Raw genomic sequence first — 13,135 nt, forward strand, 5'->3', positions numbered from 1 at the left:
AAAAATTGCTTTCCACAAGCTAACACAACGCGTCGCTTAGAGCTATTTTAAGGGCGTGACATGGTTGCACGACGGACTATAAATTAAGGATTAGACATCATAACTTCCATACAATGTGTTGTCATTTCCTCTCCACATCTGAGGAAAAATGAATTGTTGCCTTTTTAAAAAAAGATTATCCCTCAGATGTTTCTGCTTTATTGGATTTTTTCCGGTTGAGGGTGACATAAAAGATGGGAGAAAGACATCACAACGTTGCGGGTGCATAGCGTGCTCTTTGATCCGTTGATCCATGGGTATCCGCGGTCCCCGGGATAAAAATTGCTTTAGCTAGCTACAGTATACGCCGGTCCCCCCGCGCCCCCTGAGTGTTAGGGGGGGGGGGGTGCATTTATTCCCTTCTCACAGCCTGCGCTGGCAGTTTTCAATTAAAAGTTTTGTCAGGACTCTTGTCAGGTTGTGCTCTTACAGGACCAAGACTGAGTTCCCAATTATAAACAAGCTCTTCCTGGATTCTGGGTACAATGAGTCAGTTGCAGCAGGTGCGTTGGGGTGTTTGTGTGTGTGTGCGTGTGTGTGTTCAAGTGTCTAGGTGTCTAGGTGTGTGTGTGCGTGCGTGCATGCACCTGTGTACATACGTGAGTGTGGTTGACATTGTTCCCCAAAGGGCACTGACAGAGTGCTTCAAGTGTGAGCTAAATTGAAGGCATCCTCCTCAGTGAGTGTTTACAGGTGTGGAATGTTTGCTCTGTAAACGTTGTCCTGTTTGACCCCAGGGTTAGCTTGGCACTAAATTCACCCAGCAATTCACAACACAACGTGCACACACACACACCCACTACACAACATGCACACACCCGTTAATTACAAGAACATTCGCGGAAGGTGTAAAAATGCTGCAAGATAGAGAGCCACAGTTTTCATAACCAACAGAATAGAAAAATGAAAGTGTGTGTGTGTGTGTGTGTGTGTGTGTGTGTGTGTGTGTGTGTGTGTGTGTGTGTGTGTGTGTGTGTGTGTGTGTGTGTGTGTGTGTGTGTGTGTGTGTGTGTGTGTGTGTGTGTGTGTGTGTGTGTGTGTGTGTGTGTGGTCTGTGTATATGTCCTCTGACCCTGTGTGGTCTTTTCTGGTTCATTGCAGTTGTAAACATGGCTCTCAGCACAGCCCTCAGAGGCATCCATTCCTTGAATTTTCCCTACAATTTGACTTTTACTGTTGTCAACTATCTCATAGCTCCCTTATCATTTGCACTTTGCATTTGATTGTTTTTTTAGGCAATGCCTTTGGAAAAAATATATATCAAGTTTTTATATGAAAAGAAATAAAACAGTTTTTTGGAGAACCTCTTTAGCCCATCTATCAGAGTGCAAAGGTGTTGTACTGCATGCAATGGATTTATAGACGAACTAACCCCACGCATTTATCGGAGCCAGAAGTTGGGTGCCTGTAAATTTCCGCAAGACGTCGGAGGAATGTTGAGAGCTCAAACCTGCGGCTCATGTCCTGCAGCCAAACACAGCTCGATGTGCGATGTGTTTACGTCCATCGCATTGACGTTCTGAGTGTTCTGTGCATCGGAGTTTTATGGTCCAAGTTGTTTAAGTAGCCCCGGGTCTTGTTGATGTGAGCGGCAGACAGAAGGAGTGGTAGGAGGCTCATTAAGTCAAGTTGACTCTTGCGTGAAGCGCGCTGCGCTACGGCCAGGAGATGTTCCATCCCAAAGTAACGGCCACTTAGCTGCTTTTGAAGTGTCGCCGTGAATCATGCCGGCAGGTCCGTATCGCGATGGAGAAGTTCTGTGTTATGTTCCAGCTTTGGAGCGTACATCACAAACTGATGGCAGGGGGGGGGGATTTTTTGCGGAAAAGAAAAAAGTTTGAACCTTTCACACCGGACTTGACATAAATATTGGCCGCAAAGTCCTTTAAATAAAACAAAAGTGCATCATATATCAAAAAGTTTATCTTTCCTCTCTCTCTCTCTCTCCTCTTCTCCAACCAGGTTCCACCGCAGCGACTACCACATCGACGTGTGCATTAACGACTACCTGGACGTCTACTGCCCCCACTACGAGGACTCGGTCCCCGAGGAGCGGACGGAGCGCTACGTCCTCTACATGGTCAACTACGACGGCTACAGCACGTGCGACCACACCGCCAAGGGCTTCAAGCGCTGGGAGTGCAATCGGCCGCACTCCCCCAACGGGCCGCTCAAGTTCTCCGAGAAGTTCCAGCTCTTCACGCCGTTCTCCCTGGGCTTCGAGTTCAGACCGGGCAGAGAGTATTACTACATATGTGAGTGCAAAAAAAAAACCTTCCTCCACAGTGCCCTGTAGGTCAGTGGCACGCTACAACCAGTGTTGCCAGATTCTGTGAGAGAAACAAGCAACCAGGTCTAGGAAAACCAGCCCAAAAGAAGTGACTATGGGCCACATGAGCACTTTAACATATACATCAGCTATTTGAAAATAGCCGATCTACAAGCTCACAACGCGTCGCGATGCGACGCGTTGTGAGCTTGTAGATCGGCTATTTTCAAATAAAATCTTGCGGGGAAATTATAATAAGCAGATCTGGCAACCCTGGCTACAACGCAGAGTGCAAGAACCCCAACCCCAACTAGCCCCAGGGCTCTCACAGTGGGTCCCATAAGGAAGGCATGGGAAACCATATTGATCAGCTTGTGTTTCGAGGAATTATACGGAAACCCTCGTGGTCATATCTCCTGAACGAATATGTTTGTATTCTTTGACTGAAGAGCAGCCTATAGTGATTAGACTAAATGGATCCTCTCCTGCACTTTCAGAGTTTAGATCATCTCTAAGGATTGATGGTGGGTGGGAGGGGCGGGAGTCAGATGTTTTTTTAGTGTTTCAAATTTAATAACGTGGCCTCTGAGCAACCTCTTGACGATCAGATGTACACACGCTGAAAGACAAGGAGACCAGATTGATCTGTTTTTTCCCCGAGCAAATCAAGTCAAACCAACATAACACTGCATCCCTCACAAATTCTTAAGTGGACGTATCGACTTTTCTGAGAGGCCTTGGTTGGGTAACGTCCATATCAATCCTCTGCACTGTCTGTATTTTTGCGCTGTAAAATGAGAGTGACCAAATGTAACCAAATGGACCTGTAAGGGCCCATTCGGTTGCATTTGTACAATCTTGGATTTACAAATGTATAAATTAACCACTTAAGTAAGCCCTTATACTTAGTTGGCCAGGGTTTTCCATCTACACCAAATGGCTTTGATTTGACGTGTTTGTCCGAGTCCCTTTTATGCCCATATATGGAGATCCCTGATGTCGTCAATTTGTCATCACACTGTAGTACTGATGTCATAGACTGGTCTCAGTAATAATACTGTAATGGATACTAACTACTAACTACCAGCGCCATTCAAGGAGAGTTATGTCACCTCCGTCCACTTCTTTGGGCCAGGTCTTCTACATAGCCTTCTATTGGCGAATAGTGACAAAGCCCTAAACCGGAAGTTTCCGGAATGCATTGGAGTCTATGGGCGTTTGTAACTATTTCCAGTTTGCATGAACCACGTGACCGACGCTGTTTCTGCCCCCTCAGTGGCGGAACTCTCTAATATAAGGCTCTGCTAACTATACTTGTACTCTGACAACAGGTATAACAGGTCTAAGCCGTTATTGAATAACTGGAGGGGGGCATGCGTTCCCAAAAGGCATCGTTCCCAACGGGCATCGAGCGGCGTAACAAACTTTTAAAAAGGACCTGCAAGAGTGTGAGCACATTATCGACAGTGAGAAATTCACACTAATTTTATCTCGACAGGTGTGCTGCATTTAGAGTAAACCACCATAACTGAAAAATTAACAGTAGCAGTACACACACACACGACACACACACATCTACAGGAGACTTTCTACGAGATTGTTGCAGACGGTCCCACGTGACGCTGTCAGCCAGGCTCCTCAGTCTGTGCAACGCACATCATCGCTCCCGGGAACGCTCCTCCTTCCCCTTAAGAAAGGGTTTCAGAATCCACGGGGGGATTTCGAAACCAGACACTTTCCGCTGCTGAATACGGCTCTATCTTTCATAAAAAAAACTGGTCTTCCTCTCTGCATTATGATGTCCTCTTATATCAGGTTGTCCCAGAGAAGACACTAAGTCGCCCCGCTCCTCCGGCTTGTGACAGGGGTTCATCCGAAGCCGCGGCCCGTGGGAAATTAGCTTCGATCAAAAGCTGGGTGACAGAGTGGAATGGAGTGGAGTTTTGGTCCTCCCACCGCGGCCTGCGTGCACCTTAGGGATGCGGACGAGCTGCTGTCGCCAGAGACAATCACATCGAACGCTCGCTTGAAACACATTTGTCACACTGATGCACTGTTGCCGCCCCGGAATGGGAGCTCTGGCATATTGTTTGTGGTATAAAACAGTGTCATACAAGTCGCATTGCCCTGCAATATATCACCAGCTGAAGCTAGTGTTTAGTTGTGTCTGCACAAACTGTATGTTGTTGTTGTACTACTATTACTGTAGTACTACTACTACTACTACTACTACCACTACTTGCTTGTTAAAGCTGCTATCCCTAAGATTCATGACCTTCCCCGAATTCGTACTAAGGTCTCCAGTGCAGGAGACAAGTTTCTACTGCTTGGGCATGGAAGATATTGCGCTTTGAGCTTCAGGCAATGCCACTTGTCAACCACTAGTGTTCCTACCCAAAAAAGGGTCTACATTTCTTTATAGAATAGCAAGGGGTCCACCTCCAACCACTGCAGATGTACTAGTTAAATCGGTCAAGTCAGATTGGCCGATAGTGTTTTATGTAACCAAATACAAGGGCCCCGTTTGATTTAGTTACATTTGTCTCAAGAGTTACAAGTGGATAAATTAACTCTGAGGATTCTACGGTGTGCTGTGCAGCAAAAACTCCCCGCGAATTCATCTTCAGAGAGATAGCATCAGTTTTGACGGTTTACACTCTCCTCTTAAACTCTGGTGGATGTACTGTACTGTGCCTGTATCTGTTTATCTGTGAGATACGGCCGGCCGGTGGTGTTAATGTATGGCGCTGTCTCTGCCTCTTCCTCTCTGTGTGTAAGGAGGTATGGAGGGAGGGAGGTACAAGTCTGTTTTCTGAATTGGCACCTTTTTATGAAGCAGTTAAGTCTGACAGCCGACCGGGGATTTCGCTCCTTTTTTATTCATTTCACCTGTTTCTCTCCCTCTCTCTTTTTCCTTCTTTGCTCTGTTACACTATAAAGTCAAAGAGCCTCTCTCTAGAGTTGTTTCTGCAGTGATTGAGCCAGTTTCTCTCTCAAGCTTGTGCATTGAAACAGACAAGCTTGAAATCTATTTCTTCATGCAGGTGTTTTTTTTTTGTTTGGTCATTCGTCTGGTGAAAACAAAGTAAGCACATTTCTCTTTTGCTCTTACAGCCTATTTGCATCGGTGGCTCAAGTTAAACGAGATAAGGGAAAAATGTCCCCCATCTAACGCCCACCTCGAAAGGTGGGCGTTAGATGGGGGTTAGGGAAGGGTTACACGATTCATCCACTCCCTCAAGACCCCCATTTCCAGAATTTCTATATTTTTTTCCAACTCTCATTTCTGTTGAGAGATGCCTGTCCTTAGGGCTGGATTAAATTACACCGCGACCGACATCGCTTCCGTGGAACGCATCCATTCTGCCGTAGCACGCCATATTGGTTTAGTGGCCCGCGGCTTCATTGGCCATTGAGTGATTCCAGCGTGTAGCCTCTCTCTGGCCAACGCGGCGGATATTAAAGTCATCCACCATGAAGTCATCTGACATATGTGATTTCCCTCCGTCATTGTGTCCAGATTGAACATCCAGCGGACGCCAGGGAAATGGCCGCTGATGGATTGGACAGTCTCTTTAGTGGACAGAAAGGGGAGCTGAGCAAGATGGAGTGTATATATATGTATGAAAGAAAGGGATGGAGAGCGAGAGACAGAGAGAGAGAGAGAGAGAGAGAGAGAGAGAGTGAGAGAGAGAGAGAGAGAGAGAGAGAGGGTTGATAGCACTTGAGACGATGCCTGCTCAGCACACCAGTATTACGTCTGATTTATTCTTAGTCGTACGGCGGTCTCCTGCAACAAAATAGCCGATCTACAAGCTCTCAACAAGGATAAATTAGCAGTATCATCAGCAGCAACAGTTGTTGTTGTTATTGTCATCTTCCGATTCTTCAACATCCTCTTTATTGTCATCATCTTCCTACTCCTCTTCTTCTTCATCATCCTCCTTATTGTGATCATCTTCCTACTCCTCTTCACCATCCCACACATCATCAGCCTTTTCTTCTCATCCTCTTCCACCACCTTATTCATCTAGGCACAATTAGTTGTTATTTTTGGCAATAGCATGTAGCTGGTTGTAGTTATTTTCACACGATTGCATTTGGCTGTTCTGTATTTTTTTTTAATTAAAATGAATATTGAGGTCATGAAAACTGGAATTTAGTAAAATTGGCTCAGCTTTCTCTCTTTAAAAGAGCTAAATTGAATGCCAATACTGGCTACCCACTCTAATCTGATGTCTGCCACAAAGCCAGGCCTAGTTGGTAGCAAATACAAATGACCTTTGACTGTTTGGGTAATTGCGAAAATTTAAATCAATATTATCCAGCATGTTTATTAATTCTATTTTCACAGACCAACATAGCAATAATGCTTTAGACACTCCCCTAACAACAGTGCAAGGTCGACTACCCACAAAAGTCCAGTCTATTATACCGTCAATATAATATAATATAATAAGTTGAGATTTGTTAAGATCCAGTGAGCATGTGGTACCAACCAACCATTTTGATAGAAGTACTAGACAGCCTGCGGGTAGAAACACTAGCTGTCTTTATAATGTGATGCATGGTCAAGGTAAATCATCTTTGACCATGCAGGTCTAGGTTTCACAGAAATACAGAGCCTCTTGCTGTAGTGCTGCTTGTTTTGAAGTCATAAAAGGGACACAGACAGACAATCCATTTACTGTAACTGAGAGTGTTCAAATGTAACCAAATGGACCAGTAAGGGTCCATTTGGTTACATTTGTACTCTCTTTGAGTTATAAATGGATAAATGAACACTGAGCATTTCACTGTGCAGCATCATGCACATCACTCACTTTGGCTATTCAAAAATAGCAGATATACAAGCTCATAGCGCGGCACCGAGTGCCGCGCTATGAGCTTGTAGATCTGCTATTTTTGGAAAATCGTGAAAATTCGCAAAAATCTTTAAATATATATATATTTTTAAAGCAAACATTTGTAACTCGAATCTTACTGCTTCTGGGGATTCTCACATTGCTCACTCGTCAGTTGTAACAGAACAACTATGGCCTTCCACTCCTGCCCAGTTTACACAATGCAATGGTTTATCTGCTCCAGGTCAGTTTCTCAAGAGATTTGAGGCTGTCAACATACAATCCACTTCCTTGTTGCCGACATGGATGTCCAGATTGACCTTTTGCTACAGTATGTCCCTCCTCGTGCAGAACGCAGTGTCATCGTGTCGTTGACACATTTAAAGAGGTGGTCTCCACTGTGTCATAAACTGAACAAAAGGTAGTTTTTGGCACGGGTAATGTATGACATTTCTTAAGCTCACTTATTCATAATCCGTTATGAGATTGCATTGCTATTCCTTGCCGTCTATGTACATCTAGACAGGGAGGAGAACAGCAGCCAAATTACCACTTTGCTTTCTTTGACCTCATCGTAAAGCTAGTCACTTTAAACAAAGGGCAATGAAATATCACTCTTTTGTTTGTGTACTATATTCTAATGGTTCTTGCGGTATTGCCCTTTTTTCTAGTTGTGTAAAGGATGCATTTTAGAAGCTTACTTGTAGCCAACAGTGGGTACTGCAGCAGAACAAATGTACAGTATATCTGTATGTTATAAACTTTTAGCATAAAAAAAATTATACACTTGAGGCCAGTGTAATGGAAGAATTATACACAATCAGAAACAAATGACTAATTTATTAACAGTAAGAAGTAACTGATTTCTTATCGTCGCCTGGGAATCAGAAATACATACTATGTACATTTAATTACAGCACTCAATTGGAGTAGGAAAGTGGTGTGTGTTTATGTGTTTATGTGCGTGTGTGCGTGTGCGTGTGCGTGGGCACATACGTGTACATGTGTCTGTACACACGTCTGTTGTCGTGTTAGCCTTTTGTTATGTTGTTGTTTTTCTCAACAAAAAAAATATTGCAGCCTTTCAAAGAGGATTCCACAAACACTGCAGACGGTGCGTCACGTACGGTCGATAGACGCTGCATTTGTACTCGCGCACAGATGCTTCTGCAGCACTGATATCAGCCATTCAGAAACAGAGGTCACACTTGACCTATGTTAGCCTGTTTGTCTACACTTGCTGATGCCGCTGTTAGCATACAGCGGCTAACAGGGCTGGACTATATGCACCATTACCCCCTGCTGCAGGCCTCACTGCACACCTTGCATCAGACTGAATCATCAACTGTCCTGAGCCCAGAGGTCACTGCCCATGAGCACGTGGGGAAAGAGGTTGGCAATATTTACTCCAAAGGGAATGACGCACTGAGGGGGATGGGACATTTATGGTCAGTGGTGGGAAAAAGTACTCAGATATTTTACTTAAGTAAAAGTATCGATACCGCGATTTAGAAATACTCTGTTACGAGTAAAAGTCCGGAATTCTAAATGTACTTGAGTAAAAGCACAAAAGTATTGGTATCAAAATGTACTTAAAGTAACACAAGTTACACAAGTCTACAAGCTCACAACGCGTCGCGATGCGACGCGTTGTGAGCTTGTAGATCTGCTATTTTCAAATAGCCTAGGTATAAAATAGGGCTAAAGTGGTTAATGTATGTTTTATAATGTAATAATTGATGATTGCAAAGTGGAGTAAAAGTACAATATTTGCCCCTGAGATACGTGGAGTAGAAGTAAAAGTACTGAAAATTAGAAATACTCCAATAAAGTAAAAAAAAATACCTCAAAATTGTAATTGTAAGTACAGTACTTGAGTGCATGTACTTAGTTACTTTACACCACTGGTTATGATGGAAGGCAGGAATCCTTTACCCCGTTTTTTGATTTGTGGTAGAAATACAGCATTCCTGTTGAAATCATTTATAATCTTATCTAACTGACAACAGTCTCCCAATTTATTTTTTTGCACTAAATACAGAACAGTGAAAAGCGGAGAGCCCTGCAGATATATAGGAGGATGAGAGAATTAATCGCCCCTACATCTCATAACTTACCGAATGACCTGAGGGGAAAAAACGAGGGATGGAAGAATGTGCCACGGGCGTCGTGATTGATTTGCTGCCTGTGTTGTAGACGAGAATTAGGATGTCAAATTATATTCCGGCGGAGAAAACGCCGGCTAATGGTGTTTTTCACCCTTCCCGAGTTCGATGCGGGTCGAGGGCTGATTTGTTGCATCTCTGATCAAATTAGAGAGCGGAGACAGTGCTCTGCTGTCATCTGCTTCAACAACAGAAACAGCTTAAGCCTTTAAGACCGGGAACGCATAGTCATTTTTAGAGTCCTTTGGCTATTCAAAAATAGCAGATATACAAGCTCATAGCGCTAGCCTGGCTCCACCCCCTGAATCGTTTGCCTCGCATTCAGGGTCTGGTGACTGTGTCGAAGGCGGGTGTTTCTCGGTTGAAAATCTGTACGACGAATCGGGATCGGGATAATCCAGTATGAACCAATCGCCAAAGAGTCTTTGAAAAAAAAACTTTGGCCACGCCCCCATCTCAAAAATCGGCTGCATTTAGAGGGCTTTCAGACTGAATAATGGAGTGAAATGAAATGAAAATTCAGGCTGAGTGTCAGGCTATCTTAGCGCGGCACCGAGTGCCGCGCTACGAGCTTGTAGATCTGCTATTTTTGAAAAATCTTGAAAATTCATGCAAATCTTTGAATATAGGTATATATATATTTTTTAAAGCAAACATTTGTAACTCGAATCTTATTGCTTCTGCGGATTCTACAAATGTCTTCTAAAGTTTTTTTTTTTTTAAACATATGTTGCTATTTATCAGTGGTTCTTAAACTTTTTCATGTCAAGGACCCCCAAAATGATATGTATTTGTCTGCCGACCCCCACCTGAAAATATTTTGTTCCAGGGACCCCCAGAAGCAACGATTTGAGTTAAAAATGTAACATATATTCAAAGATTATTCAAAGAACACATTTTTTTTTTTAAAGAAAGAAAAAAATAGCAGATCTACAAGCTCAGAGTGCCACGCTATGAGCTTGTAGATCTGCTATTTTTGAATAGCCCAAAGAAAGAAAAATGACAGATACGTTCCCGGTCTTAATGGGTTAATCAACGCTATAGCAGGACGCGCGGAATTCACCTCAAATTGCGGTCATAATTCTTCATCTCTGTGGCGCTGTCAGCCGCAGCTCGCCGTGTGACGCAGGTGAATATTGTACATGGAGGAAAGCTGCAGCATGCATGATCCCTTTCTGGGCTGCATCCAGACATCCAGAGGGCTTTTTTTTTTGCTCTACAGGTCATTTTTGTTTCAGATGAGACAAACAGAGAGAGAGAGAGAGAGAGAGAGAGAGGGAGAGGCCAAGTACTGAGAGCTTACTGAGCTACAATAAAAGATGCAAAATTTACCGCCTCCGGGAAGATGCAGGAAGCAATTTAATGCTGGGGTACATCTGCAAGCAATTCAGCAGAAAGCGGCATTAGCGGCGAGTGAGTTATGGACGAGAAGTGTCCACTGCCTTGACAGACACCGCTAAAGACTGGATAAAGACGGACAGAAAGGGAGCATTTCACCAAAGTTCAAAGTTCACGGCACATTCGCAGCTTAAGTGAAACTCTGATCACGGAGCGCTGATGGCAGCAGCTTTTTTTCTAATGTGGAGAGAATAGGTGTACGAGTACGATTTGAAGCCAGGGTGGAAATCCAATATCAGTGGTGGCGGGCTGCAAGAGATGAGTGGAGGAAAGCGAAGGTGTGTGTGTGTGTGTGTGACTGTGTGCGCGCGTGTGTGCGTGCGGCGAATAGGAATAGCATTCGGAATCATCATGCAGCGGAAGACTGGCGAATTCGGAGATGTTTCTCTCGTACTGTCTTGTTAACCTGCGCGTTCTATTGCCACTCACAGAAAATGCAATCAATCATCGCTTTGACTCCCACTCCTGAAGGATATGATTTCCTTGGTGCTCCACCACGGCTTTGTCACTGGAAGAGAGACACGGGGAGAGCGTCCCTTGCCAATACAGAACCGACCAGACCCAGACCGGCGGGGACACGCTCCCCACACACGCTCCATTCATCAAAGTGAAATATCTTTGATGGGACATCAGTCACTCGCCGCGTGACTCCCATGGCCAGCCTTTAAAATGCAACACCAGGTTTAAATTGGTCATAAGTTATAAGCCATCACCCAAGGAAATCTCTTGATATTCATAAGGCTCCATTCCCCAGACCCCCCCCGCCCCCCAGACAAGGTCTCAAAAGGTCTTATAAGGCCTTTCCTCATACCTGGGGCTTATTGCGCTACCACAGGCATAAAAGCTCTAGTAAACTCAGAATACAGCCCATACACATCCTGGGCTTCGGAATGGTCATAAATCTGTGGCGCGGCGCCGAGCCACCGCTCCGAGCACCTCTTAGAGGAGAGGTGGCGAGGCTGGCAGCAGCATCAGCAGCAGGAGAAACAACATTAAGCGACAAATAAAATAGAGGCAGGGGAACAGTGTCTGTGTGTATGTTGTTTGGGGGCATGGGGAGGAGTTGCTAATAATGACAAACAGCCAATGCGGTTTCCATTTGTAGTGTCAGTAAGGAAACCTGCACACAGACACCGTCATAACTTGCCCCTACCATCCATTCACATGAATAATCAGGCCTGTCATTGCCACGCAGGAACAATCCAACAACGTGGAGCGAGCGTGACAGAAAGCCATATTCGTACACTATAGACGATAGTGCGAGCGCACGCACACACTCGTATAGTATATTCATACATATGCAGGCACATTCTTAAATGCATGATCATAATCCTGATGGATGGATACATGTTTCTCCATCTCCCTTGCCTCTGGATTCTCCATCATACCTCATTTCCCCTTTCATCTCCGCCCCTCCTGGAATTCTGGGTCAGTACGCGCCCGCTCAGCTCATCCCTGCGTGTCATTCACTGTGTAGCTACTGGCCTCAAGTTGCTGCCATTTATACACACACACACACACATCATACAGTACATGCGGGCGGTACAAGTACAGTACATCCACGCTGACGTACAGATGCACATAACGCCGAGGCGCCGTTTGAAGATGACGGGCGACCCAACTGAACCTGCTCCCAAGGGGGGTCTCAGGGATTCCAGAACTCCTAGACCTAGAAAATAAAAGCTGCCAATGGCCCCAGCCTTGATGATGAGCCTCCTCCGGGGTTCTGAGGATCGCACACAAACACGCACATTATTACACACAAACACATGTAAAAATAAACCCAAAACAGTTGGCTCAGGGAGCCAGCTCGTTTGGCCACTTTCTTTGCTTAATCAAAGGCATGAGGTACGTAATGGGAGACTTGTTGACAGCCTTGTGAGAGCCGGGGCGAGGGAGAGCAGGCTCTAATCAACTTGCTTGCAGTTCTACCACCAATAAAGTCATCATCGCCTTGCCCACAGCAGAGCAGAATGTCGCTGGGTTCTGTTAAAGCCGTGAAGAGAGTCAGGAGATCAGAGGGAAGAGGAGGACAGACCGGGCTCTGTGTTGTCAAACAGACGAGAGGACACAAGGCTCCTCTTGGTCTGTAATGATTCATGCATGGAACAGCTGCCTTCAATGGCTGATTATGACTCAGGATCAGACAGACGGGACGACATGTAAATCCTCTTTGAAGGCGTTGGCTGCTAATTGATTTAAAAGTACAGCGTTTTTTGAGGAAAACAACAACAAAAGTACGCCTATAACACGACCACCCACATGCGAACATGCACGCACACACACACACACGGACACACGCACACACACACACACACACACGCACACACACACACACACCACTCTCCGACTACTATTGTGGCAGATACCATACGTGCTGTAATTATATCTCTGTATTGTGATTCTGTATTCTGGGGCTT

General features: G+C 44.9%; 1 protein-coding gene across 2 annotated transcripts in view; it reads left to right on the forward strand.

Moving 5' to 3' along the window:
• Positions 1 to 13,135, forward strand: part of efna5b (ephrin-A5b) — a 126,776-nt gene that overhangs the window by 98,704 nt on the left and 14,937 nt on the right. For both annotated transcript variants that reach the window (XM_080432839.1, XM_080432838.1), the window contains exon 2: positions 2,002 to 2,294. In XM_080432839.1, the coding sequence (XP_080288965.1) occupies positions 2,002 to 2,294 (293 nt within the window). The remainder of the gene's footprint in view (positions 1 to 2,001; positions 2,295 to 13,135) is intronic.

Source organism: Gymnoscopelus braueri (genome assembly GCF_963280865.1).
Source record: "Gymnoscopelus braueri genome assembly, chromosome: 7".
NCBI lineage: Eukaryota > Metazoa > Chordata > Actinopteri > Myctophiformes > Myctophidae > Gymnoscopelus > Gymnoscopelus braueri.